The sequence below is a fragment of the Acanthisitta chloris genome, unplaced genomic scaffold, assembly GCF_000695815.1.
Source record: "Acanthisitta chloris isolate BGI_N310 unplaced genomic scaffold, ASM69581v1 scaffold23298, whole genome shotgun sequence".
Lineage (NCBI taxonomy): Eukaryota > Metazoa > Chordata > Aves > Passeriformes > Acanthisittidae > Acanthisitta > Acanthisitta chloris.
This window is the reverse complement of record NW_008687851.1, coordinates 55529-79036: the sequence shown is the minus strand read 5'-3', so window position 1 is coordinate 79036 and position 23508 is coordinate 55529. Positions and strand designations below refer to the sequence as shown.

Genomic DNA, 23508 nt, shown 5'->3' with positions numbered 1-23508 from the left:
CACTGACCCCTGGGGAACACCACTAGAATGACTAGATTACAGTCCTTAGGCAAGAATATCTGCTCAACACCTCGGTAAAGGGAGGACACCTATTTTATACTTAATTAATTACTTAATTTAAAACATAGCAATTAAGGAAGCTAAAGTAACCTGAGTCCATTATTTAAAACAACTGCTTCATTGACAGCTGCCATAGAAAACCAATTTATGTAAGAATGGGCATTTGAGCTGTAAGCAACTTCTCTCAGTGCTTATGGTGCAGTATCTCTAAGCTTTTCACAGCTGGGGGTAGGTGAGAAGTGCCAGTTTGCTGACTACAGTTCAGTCTTTGTGAGTTGCCTCTCCACATCACTTTCAGATGCCTTTCCACTCTCCATATTGTTACCCTGCTTTTCTAAAATCTAGAAAAACAAGATCATTCACCTGTCTGTGCTTTCTGAACCACCATGCATTTATTAAAAAGCAAAGCAAAGAATAGGGGGAAAAAAGAGTGGAAAAAAGTATTCAAATCTGTGTGTAAAAAGGCTAGATATAAGCCTATAAAACCTCATGGACTACTTTATATTAAGAACTTGCAATAACTGCACATGCAAATATATGCAGGCAGTTCATAAAGATGTATTTCTAGCCTCTTAAAAAACATCTTTAAATAAGCATTGCCTTTGAGTAGCCATATGAAGTGAGGAGGTTTGTGGATAAAACAACAGATGCAAGAAGAGGCAGGAAGTTAACATTTGAGAGCTCCAAGTCAAAATGACTTATCTGAGGGCTGGGATCTTTACTTCATGCAACCGTATCTCCTGAAATTCATCATTTTAAGGAGGGTAGAGAATGACAACACTTTTTTATTATTATTATGGTAAGTAACTATTTTGTCAACAATACTATCAGCCTGGTCCTACCAATCACTCCAAGCTGATATAGGATGGAAGTGAAAATTGTCAAACTGTATAATTGGCAGGAAAGAAAGAGTAATGAGAAATTAAGCTTTCAGAAAAGCATACAAAGAGATGAAAATATAAATTAGTCTATTCAATGACTAAAGAAGATCTAGAAGTGATTACCAGGGAGAAAAAAATCAAGATTATATAAGGAGAAAATAAGAAAGTTTTAATTTTTGGTAACATTTCTAAGATTCAGCTCTCTAAAGAGAACTGACATTTTGGAGACAGCAAGTTACTAGGGAAACGTACATCATGCACTCTTAGAGAGGTTCATTTTGTTACAGTTCAGAGAACCAGAGAGACACTGAGGTTGGAAAGCGTCTCTGGAGGTCATCTATTCCAAGCCCTCTGCTCTGATCAGGGTCACCCAAAGCAGGTTTCTCAGGGCTATGTTCAATTGGATTTGAAGTACTTCCAAAGATGGAGATACGTAATCACTTTGCACAACCTGTGCCTGTGTTTGATCACCCTCACAGTTAAAAAAAAAATTAAAAAAAGTCTTATGTTTAAATGGAAGTTTGTGTATTTCAATTTGTGCTTATTGCTTCCTTCTCTATGTCTTCTAAATTTGAGATAACAGGCCTTTGGCAGGAACTCTGGTTCTAGTAAATTAGCGTACATTCATGCATGCACATGCTTTCACTTGTGCAAAAGAATACGGGGCTATTGAAAATGCCAGAACATACTTGTCCTAAACATAGATACTTGTATGCCACATTATTTCATTTTGCCTCTTTGTGATTAGATGCAGTTATCAATATACTCAGTATTCAAAATTATGCTCATTCGTCAAAAGAGTAAGAGAGTTGCAGCATTATTTATTCTAATCATCTGCTAACATCTTGTTTTCTTCCTCTCTCATGTTACTAAAAATTGCAGGCAGTTGCTTGGTAGAGTGCTTAAATCCTGTAACTTATCCCCACTTAAGTCTCTGAGGCCAAAGACTTGACTACAAATGAGACAGACATAGGCTGCAGACTTTGGTTCTAACAAATGCAAAAGGCTTATCCATGAACATATCTACATGCAAACAAAGGCACTGAGGGAACACAGGCCAGCAGGCTGGGGAACTCTGACTTCTTGCTGATTCGCATCCAGTCACTGTTTCCCTTAAAACGTGTAAAAAACACTGAAAACAGGGGCTAGGAAACACATCTTCCTGTGTCATGTCATAGCATGTAGATTACAGAGTAACCTGCCCTCTTCCTCCCTCCCATCCTCACCTCAGGACTCATGCATCTGCTGCTGATCAGGGACCCCACTCTGGCAGCTGTGTGCTTGGGGCTGCAGCCCTCACTGCTGTGCTTAGGACTTGAGCCCAGTTCCACTAGCACACGTGGGGCACATGCTGGGCCTAGAGAGGATGGTGCTAAGTGCACAGCCAGCTTTGCCTCTCCAAGCAAAAGGAGCTAGCTCTTCAGCTATATTTAGTGAGTGGAAAAAAACTGACGCATGAGGCTTCCCAAACTGCACGTCGCTATAATGAAGTGGCTGGACTCAGAAAGTTAAACTCTATTTCAAACAGGTTTTTTTATTACTATGGGTGTTTGATCTTGCCTTTGGGGCCTGATACAGGGTTTATTTGCAAGAGTCTGACAGGCTACAGTGAATTTATTGAGCCCTAATATCTGCTTGGAGCTGAATGTCTCTTATGAGATCTCTAGGACCTTCTGACCCTACTTTACAAGGGAAGTTCAGCTCTTTTCGCCACCTGAATTGGGTACTGCAGCATTTGGATTCCTTGCTGAGCATTTCTGAAACAAGCCCTAGAGATTTTGTACAGTTGCTTGCTTTCAAGTAGCTAAAGGCATCAGCTATAGAGGACAATGACTTGCTGACAGGTGACATTCCCTTTTCCTTGCTTACTCTCCTCTCTTCTGCTGGAAAAGACTTTACAGTTGAATTTGTTTCACAGACTTGGAGCTGTTATATTATTTGAGTGCAGCTGAAAGAAGTCAGTGAACATTCTTGATCAAAGCACAGATTAAAATAAGATGGTACAGTGAGTACACATTTACTGCCTACATCCATTTTTCCAAGGAGTTTTCACAGAACAATCCTGTGTGCACAGACTGTGCTTGGGATGCTGAGGGTGTTGAGGTCTGCAAGATGATGTTTGGTAGCACATGGCTTGCAATAAACCAGCAGATCCCTTTGCTGTTTGTGTGGTTTTAATGAATGCAATGAGTATAAGGAAGCTAAGAAATAGACTTAATCTGGCAGGACTCACAATCTGTCTTTTCTAATGCAGTTTCTAACCAATTTGTACATTTCATGTTTCTTTCCAACAGTGCTTGCTGTCATGCAGACCTTCTAAGCCCAGTATTTAGATGCTTTTAAATACAGCAGCAAATGTGATAATTGTTTGCATAGTATTTCCTGCAGAAATTACCAGAAAACTACAGAAATAGGCCAGTCAATGAAGCTGAGTCTTAAAAGGAAAGCCTCAGTTAGAGCAGCAGAGTGCTGAAAGCAGACCCTTGCAATTACTCTCTGCTTGCAGAGCCGGCACGCTGGATGCATTAGGTTTCTGCAGCCTAGAAAGAGAAAATCCTGAATGCCCAGATAGCAGCCAACATGTTGTTACTGTGCAATGATATGGGAGAGGAAATACAGCAGATTTTGTAGGGATATCATTTTTTGTATTTTGAAGAGCTTCACTACCTTACTGAATGACTTCAGAATCTTCCCTATAGACTTCCTCTGACGGGTTGTGATAATATCAATTCCTCACAGCAATACTTCAGCAATTACCTAACTCTTTAGGCTAGTATCAGTCAGTATTTTAAGACTACAGCAACACAACAACAAACCAGAACTGGAAAATTACATTTTCCTCTTACAAGACTTAGATTTCCAAGCAAGAAAAAAAAAAGTCATGCACAAAACAGGAAGGGTTTAGCAAGAAAGAGGAACAAGCCTATTGTGAAATTGAAAATCACTCCCCAGAGGCAACAAAGCACATGAGGCTGCACCTTGTGTAATATCTTAAATGGCTGAAGTCCATTAGCTAGATTCCTTTTTTTTTTCTGATGGGCTGTTTATGCCCTCTTCAGGATTTGTAGTGAAATGAATAGAAAAGCACCAGTGAGATTTATTTATACTTCTGTAGTTCACACAATTGGACCTGCAGAGAGATTGTTCCCAGCAAAGACAAACTGATAAGCAGTGGGAACAGTACCAGATCAGGAAAAAAAGTATTGGCTGAAGTTAAAAACACTTTGCTCACTAAGAAAATACAGTTTAATGTTTAAAAAAATACTTGAAGAAAAGCTGCACCTTCACAGCTGCAGTGGACAAAAAGGCAATTAGAGCATTGAGGAGAGAGTTAAACAATTATAGGAGCTGACAAAGCACCTTGAGAACCTTGTCATAACTCTGCTATTCTTCTAGATTCATTTGTCCTCAGGCAGAGCAGAAGTGAACTCAGAAAAGAATCCTTCAGGGTTTTTTTTTAAAAAAATCAGAGTTCATAGCTTCACTGTCCTGAAATAACTCATTGCTGGTATCTCAAAATATGCTTGTTCAACATGCCAGAAGGCACAGTGCACATGAAAATCTCCCTGACCCAGCACTGGACAGGCCTCTATGTTTATTTGGGTCGTTAACACTCCTGAAACTTCTTTTGCTGGTGCTGCCAGTTTTTATGTGAGACTTCTGAACAGCAACCTCCATGTCCTCAAATGCTGCAGATAAAGCACAAAATGCTTTTCTTCACACTGTCACATGTTTTTGGTACTCATTAGTATACTGAAATGAGTGAGAATTACATTATTGAAAATTAAGACCCCAGAAGATTGGCCAAGAAATTTTTGTTTAAGTAAGGTAAATCTAGGATTAGAGGTTGTTTTTTCTATTTGATGATCAATATTAGATATGCCCAGTTTTGTTTCAAAACTTTCCTCAGCCGTGAGGGAAATTTTCAACTTTTTATTAAAACAAAGGCTGAGAGTGCAGTTTTATGCTCACATTGCTCACTAGAGCTGAGCCCACAGCACAAGCACTAGCCCAGCACACCTCTTGACCTGCTGCTGCTGCTGTGTACAGGGCTGGATGTGGTCAGAGTAAGACTAAGCTGTTAAAGTGCCTGCAGATTTAAGGTAGTCTGTGCTAGCCTGCTCAGCATTTGAACAGTGGAAATGCACTTGCACAGCCTATAGACATCTCAGCTAAGAGAGGAACTCCCCAGGTGATGTGACTCCGTGACAGCTGCCAGACCATTTCCAGGCAGTTTAAACGAGACCAGGATGGGCACAAGACCCAGAGCAAGACTCAAGATGTATAATTCCTGAAATATTTATAGTGTCCTGAGCATGGATTAGGCTGATGGTGTGAATATACCTGAAGACAGGAATCAGCTGTAATGCACAGTATGCTATGTGAATTGAGGCTTTTAGAAAGACACTGCATGCCCTTTCTAGCAAAAAAATGTACCATGCTATCAAGCCATGCAGGTTGAGACAACAGGACAGTTTTCATATATCTGTTGTTGGTGTGACAAGCTCTATCCTAGCATACTTACTGTGCACACAATCAGAAAACTTGAATAAAACCATAAGCATGCCCGGATTGAGCTTCAGAAGTAAGTTGACTCCTGTAAGTTCAGAACACAAGCTTGTAACCAGTCATCCTGCACCAACAGACTACACTCCCTGCTCTTGCAGTGGGAGGAAGCCAAACATACTTCAGCACTGAAAATAGGTAATGTAAAATCCCAAAGTCATTAGTTTTCCTCTTAGGATACCAAGCCCTGGTAGTATAACATACCGACTTTTTTTATTTTTGCACTCAGTCAGCAATCTAGGAGAATACGTTTTAATCCATCTAGAGATCAAAGATCTTACATACACTATTGTATGAGACAAAAAACTGTAATTAATTCACATGAGGTGCTGTTGAAAAACACCATAACCTCACTCAAAGGCTTATTACTGTGTACAGACTTTGAGATATTTTTTCTTGCAGAAAGACTGGATGGGGGGAAATGACTTCTCATATATACCTTGTGGCTTTAGGATCCCAAATTACAATGTCAGCATCAGAGCCCACAGCAATTCTCCCCTTCTTTGGGTAAAGGTTAAAGATTTTTGCTGCATTTGTGCTGGTAACTGCTACGAATCTGTTTTCATCCATTTTTCCACTGTGCTGCAAAAGAGTACACAAAAGCAAACTCATTACTTTTTTAAACACAAATGAGACAAATGGTCCTGCTGTTGAAAAAGCTATGAGTGATGTCACATCAATATTTTTTTAAATGTCATACTGAAGAATTTAGAAGAAATAAAAGTAACTATTTGTCTCAGATGCAAATACTGCAATGTACTTTCACTGAATACGATAACTTCATCTTACTCTATCCCACAGCAAAGAGAAAAAAAGACAACTTTAAAGCCAAATGCTCTGTGGATCCAGTCCCAAGTCAACTGAAATCAAATGTTTTAGCTGGCTTTGAATTTCTAGTCCTGTTCAGCAGATTCCTCAGGAAACATTACATCTCTCTAGTATCTAGGTTTTGGAACATGGTGAGACGGTGTTAAGGTGTCTAGAAGACGATAAAGAAGAAGCAGGGCACAATGTATAATATAGGAAAACTAATTGGCAAATCTCTTCAGCAACACAGAGGATAGTACTATTCAGTAAATGTTGAAATTAAGTACTATAAAATCCAGATTTTCTGATATGACACATTAGCAAAACAGCAAATAATGTGACTTGGGACTGCGTACTGCTATATAACTAATTTAATCTAGCTTCCATGATTGTTGTTTGCTTGGAAAGCCATCTACACTGCCTGTAATATTGTGCATAGGTCAGTCTAGGAATCAGAATGTCATAAAAACATGTTTATATGGTAGCCTGTGAGAAGTCATCTGAGAAGATCGTAATGAAAATAATGAACACTGCTCTGCTAAACAATGGTGTGGGAAGGGAGGGAAGCTGTCCAGACAAACTCTCACAGCTGTGTAATATTTTACAAGTAAAAAAAAAGGGAGGATATCATGGATTTAAGAACTTTTTAAACAATTATCTTGCCCAGCAAGGATACACTATTCAAAAGCAGCACTAATGTACAAATTCATGTCTCACTTTCATATGAACCACAAGCTAGATTTTGGGTTACACCATAAATAATCACACTAGAGCTATGCCACAGGTGAATATAGGCAGAAGTGTGCTTTGTACATGCCAGCTGAAGCTGAAACCCAAATTCAGATAAACAAGAAAGATTATGTACCCCATTCTTACCAAGTGTGAGGTAGATAATTCTACTCTGCAATATGCAAATTACTACTGAAACTGTAGAAATCCCTTATTGCTAAATAATAGAATTCTTCTCTAGTGATACATTTTAAGCACTAAGAATCTTCTTCCATCTTCTGGCACCATAAAGTGAGACTTAGTAAGGACTCTGTTATGGCCCTTGATCAAATGAGTTATCTGATGATAAACACACTTGATAAACTGGAGAGTTAGTAACTTCTGAGTATATTTTGTTGGAGAAATCAATTACCTCCATGTTCAGACATTTTGATATACTTACAACTCCTTTTTCCCATATGACTGACATTCTGTCTTCCACACCATTCACTCCATTAGGGATTTTTGTGAAGTCGTCCTTGCCCAGAGCTTTCTGGCATGTGTCAAATGTGCAATTGTCAGTCCCTGTCGCAGATAAGTCACCACTACAGAGAAACAAAGTTCGTTATGAATCAGAGCATGTACCAGACTGTACCACACGTGAAAACCTGTTGTAAGGCTGGGTAGATCCAGCTGTCCATCCTTCCACGGAAAACTGATATACCCTGTCTTCAGTCCCATCTTCCAAGAGTAGCTCCACAGTAACAGACCCTATGAATTAATTTCCCCTTCAGAAACTTCTCAGAGGAAACCAAGTATCAACACTAACAGGTTTATTTTGGATATGTCAAAGGTGTCCCACAAGGGGAGGACTGTCCCACCTTGCCCAGAGCAAGGGGCTTGGTTCCATCCTCACTCTGGGCATTTTTAGTCTGTGTCACTCCATATGCCCTGTGAAATTAATATGATCTGCAATACAATCAGCAGGTGTTCAGGCACACCTTCACAGGATCTTCAGTCAAATTCAACCCTTTTGTGGAGCTCACCTTTTTTGGTAATGAAGTACTAGCAAACCACACATTTTGTTAATTGCAGGTATCTGAAAGATACTTCTTTTTCTGCTTCCTTTTGAAGGAGATGTGATGAAGTGGATAACTTATATTTACCTTCAGAGGTTGGTAGGCTTAGTTTTTCTGCAACATTTAAACTTCAAGTGAAAAAGGCAGCTGAGAACAAAACTCAGAAACATTAGTTGTGACCTCACTTTTTACACATTTCCCACTGACTTACAGCTGTAGTGTCCCCCTGGTCATGTTATAATTTCTGCTGCAGTATTAGCAAGGCAAGGCTTATTGAATAAAATCAAATGGGGACAGAAGGCCACAAGAGTTCAGAGAAACAAGATCTTAAAACTGAAATGCTTTTCATCTGTGGTTTCACATTCCATTTCTCCTTCCTGATAATATAACATTCTGTACTCAGAAAACCTCCAGAGCATCAACCTGCTATTATATACTTCTGACAGAATTTGCTGTGCATTTGGGTATTGACTGTCACTGTTTGTTCATCTGCTTACTTGGCCAGTAAGTTCATGAGGAAATCAGGAGTAGATGGATCTGGTCTTAATGGAGGTCCCATCACATATGCTGCAGCATGAGCCCAGTCTTTATTCCAGTAGTTGGTGCCATCTGTGCCAAGACCAGCAGCAATAGGCTCCCCATAAACCACCTTGCCTGAAAAATGTAAAGCAGTAGTATCATCATCAAACAACATAAAAATGCATAACTTGTATTTTCTCTGTTGAGGATTTTTTGGTGGCAATGAATTTAAATTTGAAAGATTGTTTCAAATTAAACACCAGCATATGGAATGACATAATGAACAAAGCTATAACACAGCATCTTTGTTCTGAATATTCTGCTGGTGATCTCCCAATATATTTCCTCATAAGAACATTGCTTGGACAAGTTTTTTAATTAAATTGTTGACAGATATATTATAATGGGTTTTCCACACTGTTTACCAGGCATGTGATTGAGATTTTAAAAAGAACACAGTCCTCAGTTGCATTAATTACGTTCAAGATTCACATACGTCTTGTTAGCACCTGTTTGGAGCTCTGAAATTACTAACTATATAACAAAGTAAGTTAATATATACAGCATACAGACATTGCAAGTTGGTACTTTTAGTTGTCAGGCTACCAGGCTACCATTGTTCTAGGAAGAACAGTATGGCACCAGGTAAAAACTAAAATGTATTGAAACATTTCCCAAATCAAAAACTACAAATAATTTAATTTTAAAAGTTGTCTCCCAAGTTTTAATCTTTAAGCCTTTGCTGCATAGTATTCTAGTTTCCTTAGAAGGAACCCAGACTGGCTGTTAGCCTTCGGATAGAGCTAACACATATTAGTTACCTTTTCCTCCTGGGAAACACAGGTTTGAAACTCATCAGAACAAGCCATTTCACTCCCTGAGGAAGTGGCCCAGTCACTCTGCAGTTCTGTACCTGGCAGGTGGTAATGCCCCCAACTGCAATGGTCACTAAAGAACCAGAATGATCTGAGACCTCTCACACCCACTCATAGGCTGCTTGCTGCTGGTTAAAGGCAGACTCTGCTGGATCCCAGCAAGAGACTTCTCTTTCTCCTGCTCTCTACAGACTATGGGTACTTTGCTATGGATCCCAGATTTCACTCCAGTCACAATTTTTATTAGAACTATCACTGCATTTTCCTGGCAAGGCCTCGGCTGCAAATTTCTTGGTGATACAAGACTGACCTTTTTCTGTCTTCTTTAGAAGTCATACATTCATGGTATTCTTGGAAAGCAACAAAGCAAACCTTTGCAGATTTCTCTCTGTACATTAGACTCTGCTACTTCTGTGAGCTACTGGATTATAACTCCTACACTAGCATAGGTAGCTACTGAGGAGCCCAGTTCTTGTCAAAATATTTCCCACTGCAGTAGTGCCATTACTTATATCTCCAGTGCTAGACTTGCAAAAAGGCTTCATAACATTTTATTTCTACATGGTTTCAAGACCTGCTCTGACATTACTGCATTGTACATTTACTCCAAGTACTACATAGTACAACTGCTTCCACAGACTAAAGAATTCCTATTAGCATTATTAATTTCCTGCAAACACCTCAGCATGCTCTGGCATGCTGAACATGCTTATCTCATAGTGATGCTTTGGTTTGGAGCACTCTAAGCTCCCAGTCCCACTTATCTACGTATATTATAGATTTGCACTTGGGGCTCAGAGGCAGACCAACATTTTTTTAGACTTGAAATCATGACTTAGGCAGTTATTTACTGATTTTTGCATCTTATTTTTACAACTTAAAGCACAGAAGCCATGTGTGAAAGCGAGATGACCACTTACTGACTGAGGAGGTTTGAGTTAGATTAGTGTTTTCCTAATTAAGAGCTACTACAGGAGTCAGGACCTTCCCTGACTCCTGCAGGTGATCTTGACTTTCCCTGGACAAATCCAAACACTGTATTTGAGGGCAGACTGCCACAGACCTAAGTGTATACAGGAAAAGTTTGGTGTATATATAACTAGTCTGTCATATTTACCTATTAGGCTTTTGACAGGTTTTCATGATCAAAGGCAGCAGAAAGGGGAGGGAGGGGGAAGTGTGGTGTGTGTCTTTCCTACTGCATCTAAATAAGCTAAAGAAACTTCCACCCAAAGTAAATCCGAACTATGAATCATTTGGACATAGCTATAAACTATTAAAGTTAAAATGGCAGGAAAGGAGTAAATTTTTACCTTCCACAAATAATTTTCTTATCTCAGTTTCACAATATGAAAATGAGAAGAGGTTTCCAAGCTTCCAGTCGTATATGCTGAGTTGATTCTAACTCATGTGCCACAGCTGATGACAGAATTTCTGCAGTCAGAATTTGACTTGACCAACTCCCTTTGTTCTCATGAGTGAGAAGGAGTATAAGCTATTTCCTCAAGTGATTTTGAGCCTGAACACTGCAGTTTCAACAGGCTACCTCTGAACAGTTCTGCCAACTATGCAATTTCTTGCATTTCATTTCAACTGTGACTAGCCAGACTGAAAGATATAATAATATCAAGATTCCACTTTAATCCAAATAACAAGGAAATTCTGCATTAAGGTCCTCCTATCTTGACTGGCTTCTGCCTATAGGCATTAAAGTGGAGTAATGCAGTAATGCAGTAATAAATTGGGTCCTTCTATTTGTTATGTCTTCCTGCATTCAATAAAAAAAAGCAACTATAAACTGTTCTGCTGTTTGGTCTTTCTGACATCTCTGAGCTGCTAGGAAATAGATGTGTATTTGGTGACTTCTTCATCAGATGGCCAAACTGGCTAGCAAGAGCTATTTTTGCATAAATTACTTTTAAAAAATAGAACAATCAACAGCAATTTCTTTTACCACCTATCAGAACTCAAAAATTGAGATACAATACTGATAAAGACCAACTAACATTTACAGGCTTGAAAAACTGGTCCCTGTGTGCTTATTCTAGCAAAAGTTTCAGAAGCACTTAAAATAAGGTCATATGTGGCAAAGACACAAACTATGCCCTGAAAAGAGCAGAACTGCAAGGCAGGGTTTATTGAAACAGGCATAGCATTGCATCAGTTAAGCTAAATACAGCCCAGACCTGAGCTGTCCTGCATGAGACAGCTAAAAATGTGGCATTTTTAGTTGCACTCCTGTGCTCAGAATCAGCTTGAGAGTCTGTATGCCCACAGCTATTGACATGCTGCTCCTCTCACTAAGAGGAGACACAACCCGTGACTGATGGTAGGAATCAACCTTGTAAGTCTAAGCAAGCTTCTTGTAATCTGGCCAAGTACATAAGTTTGTATGCACTTTTTTAAAAAGGAGAAGCTATTTCAAAAGTTGACTCTTAGTAAGATTCTGCTCCCCAATACTGATCTCCACTAGAAAGTCTTAACTCCTTGGCTATAACATCACAGTTCAATGGGAAAACGGATGTGATCTTTTATCATAATACTAGATGATCTTTAAGGTCCCTTCCAACCCAAATCATTCTATGATCTCCAGCCTTTATAGAGCATTTAGATTGAATGCATTTTTTAGGGGGAGGCAGTATAAATCATCTATCTCTAAATCACATTTTATTACCCTTGCTTTCTCTATAGCCATTTCTGGTAGAAGGAATGGGAAAACGGATGTGATCTTTTATCATAATACTAGATGATCTTTAAGGTCCCTTCCAACCCAAATCATTCTATGATCTCCAGCCTTTATAGAGCATTTAGATTGAATGCATTTTTTAGGGGGAGGCAGTATAAATCATCTATCTCTAAATCACATTTTATTACCCTTGCTTTCTCTATAGCCATTTCTGGTAGAAGGAATGGGTGGACACATTACTTTTTCTACTAAGTTCACATCAGGTGGTCCTTACAAGGTGCTGCACTGCCTGACACCAGCACTCTACAGCCTCGTCTTCTCATAGCAGAGATTTTACACAACAACAGAAAGAGGATCCTCTTCATCTTCCCACTCAAGAAAATGAGACTGTCATGCACACAGATGTGTCAGGATGCCCTTCTGTAGAAGAAGACAGTTTTCTACCTATTCTACCAAGATTCAAGATCATGTTTTGCACAGGGATAAAGAAACAGCCCACTGAGATGAACAAGGACAGTTCTCACAGGAAGGTGCTGTCTTTGACTCTTTCAGTGGAGAACTGATGAACCATTGCTTTTGGCAAACAGGTCAGTAAGGGCCCCCCAAAAAAGCAGGATGGGTGCATGAGTTAGCCTCTCTCTCTCCAACACAGTCACAATTTTGGATTTCCTGTTGAATATTCAGCAGTGTAGCTGTTACTGATGTACATGAAAAACATGCTGCTACAATCTGGAGGTTTCCTTCAGTGAGTGGTGCTGGAGATCAGAGCAGACAGATGGTGAACTTCGGCATGGAGGGGAGAAGAAGCCATAGCTCACTGAAGACAACAGCTTTATGCCTCCTGTCTTCAGCAAACTGTATCAGGTCTTTGGTCTCTAATATTATTTCTCCCATTGTATAGCTAAATGAGGGAGAAAGAAGAATTGGGCTCTGACTCAAATTTTTGACTTGCAAAATCACCATCCCATAGAAAGTGAGAAGCAATTCTTCACTTCTGGTATTACACTGTCACCCAGAAAACAGATCACTCTCACTGAAGATCAGTCTCTCCCCTTCTGAGGTCAGTGATGGAATTGGAAGGGATATCAATCTTCCTCCCACATGGGCAAGGATGAATATGCATACACACACACACTGTACTGCATTCTAAGTACTTGGAAACAAACATGAAAAATTTCACAATTGTAAATGGCAGAAAGCTAACAGCAAGACATGGACAAATAATCTTAAACAGATAAATAAACTATATTAGAGTGAACATTTCAAATGCTTGAGAGCCTTCCAGTATGGAAGAGTTTACATAGCTTTCACATTAGAGTGGTTTTTAACCTGTCCAAGTGAAATGTCTTTCACCAAAATATTTGAGTTTTATTTATGTCGTTCATACAATACTTTGAGGATATTTTTTTTTGTCTGGAACACTTTATTTTCTATTTCCACTTTTCACTGAAGAATGGAAAGTAACTTCTACTGAAACTAACAATGAATTTCTAATTGTCAAAACTTAGACAGATCAGTCTCATTAAAAACTATAATTCTTGTAACTACCTTTGTGGTACTCTAGTTATCTTTTGAAATCTCTTAATCAATCTTAGATTTCTGTTTCTTAAACAGTACATTTCCATGCAAGTAGATATTAATTATGGAGAAATGCTGTATGTTGCTGTGCACAAAGGCAAGCATTGATTATTCTGACTGCATCAGCCCAAGAAGCTATAAAGTACAATTAGCACTATAAGACACATATGTTGTCCCAGTTTCATCTTTTTACATACTGAAGAAGCATACATCTATCATCAGTTATCAAACTGGCACTGCAGACTATTCTTACATGTGCCTAACAGTATTTTACAGTATTTACTGTCAGCAAAAAAATTCTTTACTTGAATAGTTGATTATAAAACACCACCTCCTATTTTAGCTCTTATATGTTCACAGTGTTTCATTTTTGATCTGGGTATTTTAACTGTTGTTACAGCTTCTTCTAATCAATGTTCACACCATGCCTGTGAATGTACAAATAACTCTGCACTGATGGATATAATCCACATTCCCAGCAGCACTGTCATCTAGTGGAGGAATCTAATACAGCACAGTACCAAAAGATGTGCCAGTAAAATATATTCTGGTAAATTCTTTTATCAACTTGAATTATTGCTAAATCTTACTAGAAGGCATAGTCAACACTTATTCTGCACAAATATGTCCATCTATATTAGCACAATGACATCACACTGGCTTTGATTGCATTTTCATCAAACTCTTGTACCCTACATTTTAATATTAATAACCTATGCCCCTTTGTAGACATTATCTAAATCAAGGAATAAAGAAACTGAGGTCTGCATGCAATTCTGTATGCAATGTTAGGTCAGGTGAACACAAGCTGTAAATGCAAAAGATGTAAAAAGTTAATGAGGACAGATACTCCATAAAGTCTTAGGTCCTCCAAATCATGGGCTTCTGTCCTGCTCCTTCCACCCAGATGATGCCTCCTCACAGTGCTGTGGTTCCATGGGCTACTCTGGATGAACTTATAGATGAGGAAATAAAACACCCTGAACATCTACAGCCTTCAGGCTCCTTCTAGTCTGCCCAACAGATAGTCAAGAAGGTCAGGCTCCCTTGGCTTACCAGACCTATTTATGAATGCTGCAGTGCAAACCCGAGAAACCCTGCACTGGAGGGAATCAAGGCTTTCAGACACTGTCATCATCACCATGATTTCTAACTGCCCAGTGAATAGAAGTCCTGGCCATGACATGGCACTGTCTGTAAAAACAAGGTGTGGTTTCTCTTGTAAAATTTCTCATGTAAATAACTAGCAAAGTCTTGCAGACTATAACTCAAGGGTGGGCAATAGCAAAGTATTTACTGCCTTGGACTGGCTGTGCCATTTTTTATGCAGTAATGCTGTCCTGGCCATCACTTTGACCTTGGAGGTACAATAAGAAGAGGGAAAAGTTTGCTCTTGGGAGAAGGGAAAGTCTCAATTCCAGTTGCTGTTCTTCCACACTGCTCCCCTTGGGCCCAACAACACACACAGAGTTTAGACATCCCACTCAAAGAAATACACCCATGTTCTGAGGCTTAGGGCACCCATGACAAGTAGGACACTGATGCTGTGTTTGGTTTACTATGATCCCCTCCTCCAATGTCATTGTCCAAACATGAAAGAATTAGGACTTTTACCTTCTCTTCGTGCATTACTTATCACCCTTGCTGAAGATTTACTCATTACATGGACTACATAAAGAGGGCAGTTTACAGCATTTGCTATGGTAATTGCTCTTTGTGTAGCTTCAGCTTCCACTTCTTCAGGACGACACAGCTCATGACCCTCAGGGCCAGTTATTCCCATTGCCAGCATCTTCTTTGCACCCTGAACACCACATAAAAACACGTAAGAGTCGGTTAAATTGTAGCCATGGTGTCATGTACATGCTGCCATACAAATGGGTTCTAAACCATCCATTGCAGCTAGTTTGAGGAAAAAAAAATCAAAGCAGTTACAATTTTTCCAAGAGAAGTCATTGTTGTGTTGTTTGAAATCCAATATATTTATCAATGAACACGTCTCGGAAAAGAATCATAGAATCACAGAACATTAAGGGATGGAAGGGACTTTAGAGATCATCTAGTCCCAACCCCCCCTGCCATGGGCAGTACTAACAGTACTAACCCCTCATTATGGGGGGAAAAAAAATAAAAGGAAAGATCTCTACTGAGCATGAAGATACATATCCAGACCATTTGAATGATGAGAGACATAAGATTTTGTCCCTATTATATGTCAGGAACTTCTATTTTACGGATTTGAGATTATTTAGCAATAAATTAGTTTCCATTATGGGACCTGGGGCAGAGTCAAAGCACGATGTACTAGCATTGTTAAAGAAACTATTCTAGTACAACCACCAGTGTTATAACTGGTATCTAGTATAACCAGTATAGTTGTACTCCCAGTGACTCCACACAGCACTGAGACAGCAGTAGCAAGTGTGAAGTGAGGCTTAGTATGCATAGAGGAATGTTGAGACTATTCTGCCCAGTCAGTAAAGCTTTCCCCATACTTCTGGATTTGTCCCTGTTAGATGAACTATATTTGGAGAGGCCTAGGGTTAGGCATCACATGCCTTATGTCTAAATACTTGATCAAGTGTTCCCCTTTTGACTTGGTGGGTCAGGCTCTGACTGTTGCTTTATTTGTCAGTCAAGTATGAATATCATGTTGCAAGTATATATATTACATTATAATCTCATTATAATAGGATTGTTTGTCTCCTGTCCACCCTGAACCCAGGACTCCAGACTACAATTTCTTAGCCCACCACAAGGACCCTTTACAATCCTGAACAAAATGTTTGTCTTTGGTTCTCTGGAAACAAAAGAGGATAGATAAGCCTTTCCTCTTGATACAATGATGGTACTAACACGTCTCTTGAAGTGCTTAGGTAACAAGACCATCTATCTTCCTGACTTTGACCGACAACATGTCAAATGTGCACCTGTGCAATTAGCTCCCCATTCTCCGCGTGGACTTGAGCAATGGCTCCAAGTTCCTTACAGAAGGAAAAGGCTGCATATAACTCCTCATCATTGACCATGTACACATCTTTATAGGCCATAAACATCTTGAAAGAGTTGACACCTTTGTTCTGAACAAGACTTTTCATTTCTTCCTTCACCTGAAAAACAGCAATTTTCAAAATACAGCGATTATATTTTACATGGTAATAATTTTGTATAAAGAAATTTTAAGTATGAGGTGTGAGCCTTTACTCATGCATCACACATGCTCACTACAAACAGCCCAAGTCACATAATTTTAAAGACTGACTTACACTATTCTTCTTGTATCAAATCAATTCTCAAAGTATATAAATCAGTAGCACTGCAGCGCAGATATTGGAGGCACAAGCTAATTGCAGGAAGAATGCTTTTTACATAAGATAGTGAAGAAGAATTTTGTTCCAAATAAACCTCCTGATGTTTAAAACACCCAGTCCAATTTTACAATCAATGTATCTAATTTACACAGCATGGACACTTGTGAAAAACTGATTTTAACCCAAAGTCTTCTTGCACATCTGGTTAGCTAGAACCATACATTATCTAACATTAGCTCTCCCTTCTAAGGAAAATGATGGTGACAGTGATTGTAAAACATGCAAAGTATTATTTTTCATCTTCTCTCTAATAATCCAGTTACATCTGCCCAGGAAAGGTGAGACTGATATAAAACCCAAAGAAATTTTTATTAGTTAGCCAGAGGAGGTATGGGAGCATATCTTGAGTGGCAATTATCAACTAAATACCTGACATAATGCCCTGCTCTGGCACAAATATAGAGGCATGTAATTTATTCTCTTCTTCACTGTTTACTATGACTAAGGGAAGGCATTGTAAAGAATGTGTGCTTTTAATCAATACTTTAAATCCTGAGGACATGAGAGCTAATCAGAAGGGCATGAAATATCAGTCTTCATCCAGGTCTTTTACACCTCCAAAACATCAAACCTTTCTGTGTCTTTCAATCTTGGCCTTTTAAAACAGTTACATTCTTAAATAAACCAGAATGTTTCATTGATTTACATGTCCCTAGTTTTACTGGATTTTTTCAGTGCAATTCCACTGTTCTTTACTAAGGCTGTTTCAAATGCTCATTACTCAAACATCACTGGAGAATTTATTTTATGTTTTTGCTTTAAGCTACAAGTTGTGGTCAGCCTATTTAGCACTCAGTACACAGAATACCAAAGATGTGTTGTTTGCAGAGTGAAGGCTTCAGCGTATATATTATAAAAGTTAAAAAATTAAGAGGAAGTGCTCATATTTGAGAATGGAATTTACTTTATATATCTGTGTACTGATGCATAGTTCTCTGAGAATCCAAAGCAATCTTGTAAGACATGGGTCAGGTTCAGACAGATATCAAGCACCTGAAAAATTCATTTATTCTGTAAAGCTTTAGTCTATTAGCAAACATTCACTCAACAATGATGATTCTCACGTATGTAAATTCCAGAAAGGTCTTTTAGATGATCTCACATTCAATTAACTACTGGCTCCAGTCCTGCTTTACTTTAAGGAAATACTACTGCAGTCATCCAGGAATAGAAGTCTCCCTTTACAAATGAAGTCAAGCACCACATTTTTCATGTATACATCAATAAAAAACCACCAAGACTCAACAAGAGCATAAATTACCAAGTGTTCAAGTAACAAAAGGCAAGATTGTTGAAAACACCTCTTTCCCCCTCTGGCCTGCCAGGTCTTGGTCTTGCTCAACTGCTGCCTTTAACTTTGTGCAGTATTATCCAAAGGCACAGACTATCTGCAGACTTTATTTTTACAAATACATGTACTTTTGGAAGGGTGTGGGCTATTTCAAATGTTGCTTTTACTCACAAAAATACTATTACACTGCCAGCAAGCTAGATGTAGCACATATAGACTAGTTCAAAGCAGCTGTGGTACCAATTAATGGAAGTGAAAATCAGCTCTTATGTCTACCTTGTTGCTCCACCATGTAACTGCCACGTGCAGTGAATAATCACAGCAGACTTTAGGGTCTGCCCAGCTTTTCCATCTATCAAAGGCTTCAGTAAGAGAACAACCTTTCTGAGGGATGGCAAAGTCGATGATCATAGTGGTTCCTCCTGCTATAGCAGCCTGAAAAGAAGAAAGTTAATATTAAGCAATCTAAGAGAAAACAAATTCCCTCCCACTCTCTCCAACTCCCTGTGCAACAATTAATCTTGATACACTGAAAAGCCAAAAGCTATTGAGGAGTTTACTTGAGAAATGTCCAGACTTGCAAAATGATCCTAGAGATTAATTTCATCTCAAAAAGGTATTCAGGAGAATCATGGTGAAATTCTCAGACTGAAGGAGAAGCTTTTGCACATGTACAAAAACTTATCAAAGATTTGGAGATGAGTCCATAGCATTCATGCACCAGTGAGTTTCCATAAGCATATGGAGCCACCGAGAAAGAAGAGCACCAGAACACCATAGTCAACTTGAGAAATGCTTCCTCAGAGTCTATATAGTCAAAAAACCCCAAGCCTCTGTGACAGGGAAGTAGTAAGAGGCAGATACACAAGGAAAGAATTTCAAAATGTCTTAAAGTTATTTTTATTAGTGACAGGGTATCATTTAGTAAAACTGCACAGCAGGTCTTAAAATAGAATGAGGTCAAATCAATAAATAAACAAAACCCTTACTTTATGGATGTATGAGGATCAAAAATTGCTGTTTAACCAATAATTTTCACTCTTTTTTAGGGACAATTGAATTTTTTTTCTTTTGAAGGATTTTTCTTAGTTGCTCACAGGAATCAGATCCTTGACTAACAGAAATTGATCCAATACAGAAATTCCTTTGCTGAAATGGCTGCTCTCTTCCAAATTAGCAAGAGAAATTCTCTCTGTTGCTCTGAACAACATCCCATTGCACAACAGTACAACCAATTCATATCAAAATATACAGTCCAAATTCATGACTTTATTGCTCTTCCTATTTCTAGATCAATTAGTCCCTACCTTCTGTTCACTTAGCACTCAGAAGCAAAATTGTAAATATGTCAGTATATTTTGCAAAAAGAGAAGTTTGGAGAGTGACATAAGCATTTGTGAATCTGTGATGAATTCAGCAAAACATTTTCTCCAAGAAAAGTTGTTCAAACTGTCAAATATTTTTCAGTAAGACTGATTGACTTATTTGTTAAACAGGATTTAGAATGAAAGAATATTTATAGACTTCAATAAAAAGATTTTCATGGGTTCCACGACTCCACTCAAAGTCTCTTTTTATCCCTAACATCTTTTTTTTTCAACTGAATGGGTAAATCTTAGCTAATCATTGTAGCATATTTTGCAATAGTTGGAACACAACTGTCTCCCTGAATTTCCTGCCAAAGTATTTGTGAGGTGATAACCTTCAGTGAATAGCTCTGAACACTTTCCACACTTTGACCTGGGTTAAGAAGGTCCACAATAGCTACTTTTTTGACATCTGATCACTGAGCTGGATCTAGAATCTTCCTGTAGGCACAAAGTGACTATCTGGACATTCCATTTTCTGTACACAGTCTCTGCTTTGCAGCTTCCCTGTCCAGTACCTCAAAAAGTTCTTAAAAAGAACTCAAAACCAACTACTATTTTTGCAAGTTAGTACAAAATTGATCCTCCCCTACTTTGGGATTTCACAATGTTGGTATCTGTGTCTGAGTTAGGCTGCATCTTTGGTTCTCTTAAAAGTCAATAGGGCACATTGAGAATGAGATTGCTTACACCTTAAGGAGTCTTAAGAGAAGGTCACAGTCATTGCTGTTTCTTTTACATGTTTTCTCCTGTTGAACAAAATAATCTTCTGGCTTCAAGTCACATTTGTCTGATTTTTCTTGCAATGTCAAATTTCTAAATACATTCTTGATAAATAGTTTACAAAAATGGTCTTCACAGAAAAATAAAAGATTGTTGCAGAAAATGACAAAACCAGTAATATGTATATATACTACTTGTACTGTAAATCATGTAAACTAAGTATTCCAGAAATCAAAATTGCGACTTCACTCAGACAGGAAACACACTGTGATGTCTGCAGACAAGCAGAACAGACATCGTGGACTTGATTTTATTCCTCTCCATTTACCACAAAAAGCACTGTGAAAAGGAGAAGCAGCTTGTGGAAGTCATTTCAGTATCTATAACATTTTAAAAAAAATATTTCCTGTTTATGGACATCTGAAAAAGGCAGAATTGTTAGGCCTTTATAACAGATCTCCTCATTTCTACCAGATAGCAACAGAAGAGACTTAATTTGGGGAAAAATATTCCCATGATCAAATTTAAATTCCTTTCCAGCTATTAGTTCTGGTGGTGAAAATTCAAACTTAGCTTTCCTTTTACATTTTATCTTGACTTAGAGAGATATGCTATGTTTGACACAGCAACCATTTTGGTCTGGCAGGAAAGGTCTGTTGTGATGGACAAAATAATTTTTTTATCAAAGTTTTGCAGAATAATTAGTCTATTATAATGAGCCACCAACTTCTGTATTCATTAGGATAAAATAATTCTAGTGCTTAAAACTATCCAGTGTAAAATAAAACACTTCCATTCAAATAAAAGCAGCAACACCAGCAAATCTATCTTGAGTTGGAATACATATTGTTATTGAAAGAAATATTCCAGCAATTTAATGATAGTATACAGGAAATTTGTAGTCCTCCCTTCAATATTCTGGGCTCAGCATTAAGAGAAGCCAAATCCTTGTTAGTGTATGGAAACATACAATTATGGCACTCAGACAATCTAACTTGCACTCTCCTGACAGGCATGAAATTTCCTGCTAAATAAGGTCAATATAAGCAAGATTGAAAATTTTAAAGGTTCTTAATCATGTAGTGATTACTGCATCACACCAACTATTTCAAAGAAGCAAATAAGTGCTTTGCACATACAAAAAATGCTCATCATTGGAATCCATTTCTTTAAAAGGAATGCACTAACACTTTCTGCTTTTCAGTAAACCCCAGTTCTGCTGAGAGAGGAAGGGGATGTAACAGGCTTTCTGAAGGTGCTAGCTAACAGACAAGTCAAGGAGGGCCACATGATCCCTTCTGTGAGCAAAGAATTTCAGTCTGCACAGCAAAGCTTTTAGAAAAATACCTTACAAATTTTGGGGAACTCTGTACTTTTACTGTATGGACATGATGCATAACACTGTTAATATAAGTAATCGATACACTATTCATATGCAGGGAATATAATGAGATCAGCTAAAAAGCTGAAAAAACCCCCAACCACTCCAAGTGTATAACTCAGATAAATTAGGTACTTTTAGAAAATGTATTTGAACTGGACTTTTGCTGAGAAACACAGTAAGCTTCACAGTGAACAACAGAAGAAAAGCTTGTATTCCCCATGCTAACAGAGGAGAAAGATCAAATTACCACAGAAGTGCTTCAGTGCACTGGGGAATTAAACTTTTGCTTTAGTTAACCTTTGCTCAGAAAAGTATGAAGCTTGATGCACGTACCAATACACATTGTGGTCTGCATGGTGACAGAGTAAATGCCTGCCCTTAACACTTGTCACCTCCAGCCAGAATAGTTTCTGAAGGAACCCAAATAACATACTGGTTGAATGTGGACCTCTGAGTACCCTAACTGCTTATGACAACGTCCCAGTCAAGAGACAGTAACAATTGCCAGTGCTTGATTCACACTCTACTATCTCTTTTGGAAGTAATACTGAATAACCAGCAGACATTCCTCTCTGAGAAAGCCCAGATACACACACAGACATGCATATGTGCACCCACCTTGGTTCCAGTATAGAAGTCATCTTTTGACCTGCTACCCATGAAAGGGAACTCCATGTGTGTGTGAGTATCGATACCACCAGGGATCACCAGCTTGTTGGTCGCATCCAGCACAATGAGTCCAGCCGATGGCTCTGGGTTTAAGTTTGGTCCCACCTGCTGCACAGCTCCATCTTCTATGTACACATCAGCCACCACAGAGATGTCGTCGTTCACGACGTTTCCCCCTTTGATCAAAAGTCTCTGCCGAGCCGGGTTTTCGGGTGGCATGTCAGCCTAGAAGGTGAGAGTGAGGCCTCAGCTCAAAACGTTTCTCTTGCCTGAGAGTATTTCACTGCCCACCCTCCTCTCAGAGCAGCACTTATCTCCAAATGGCCCTAAACACACAGCACACTGTGCTCTTTAAACAGACGCTGGAGGAACTGCCCCTCTGCCCCAGCAGCTCCACCTCCCAGCTCCCACGTGGCTCAGCAGGCTGGATGGTGACACAGCACTGGCCCTTTCTGCTCCAGACTCCACGTGTGCCTGGGGAAAGCAGAGCCAGGTCCAGCAGGGTTCTCATGGCACTCGCTCCAGCCTGTCCTCTGCCCCTGGAGGATTTGAAACATGCTGGGCTGCTTTGGAAATGTGGCCATTTATTGCCTTGTGATGCCTAAAGGTGACCCAAGCTCTTTGCACCCCTGTTTGAGGATACCAAGGGTGACCTGAGCTCCCCCCAGAAGAGGCCAGGTGTGTTGGTTTTGAATGGGGGAGAGTTAATTTTCTTCACAGTGGCTATGGGCTATGTTTAGGATTTGTGCTGAACACAGGCTTGATAAGGCAGAAATGTTTTTGTTGTTGCTGAGTAGAGCTTGCACAGAGCCAAGGCCTTTTCCACTTTTCATACTGCCATGCTGGCAAGGAAGTTGTAGGTGCATGGGAGCTTGGGAGGAGACACAGCTGGGACAGGTGACCCAAACTGACCAAAGGGATATTCCATACCATATGACATCATG

At 39.1% G+C, this 23508-nt stretch overlaps 1 protein-coding gene across 1 annotated transcript; it reads right to left on the bottom strand.

The window, feature by feature from the left end:
* Positions 1-5946: 5946 nt before the first annotated feature.
* On the bottom strand, positions 5947-22912 carry DPYS (dihydropyrimidinase; the record flags this gene model as incomplete). The annotated part of the gene is made up of 7 exons (XM_009080805.1): positions 22514-22912; positions 18698-18856; positions 16690-16869; positions 15374-15563; positions 8599-8755; positions 7486-7627; positions 5947-6089 (listed from the first exon to the last, which is right to left on the bottom strand). Coding segments are annotated over exons 1-7 (1241 nt in total), but the record flags the coding sequence as incomplete, so codon positions are not given.
* Between the last annotated feature and the right edge of the window lie 596 nt (positions 22913-23508).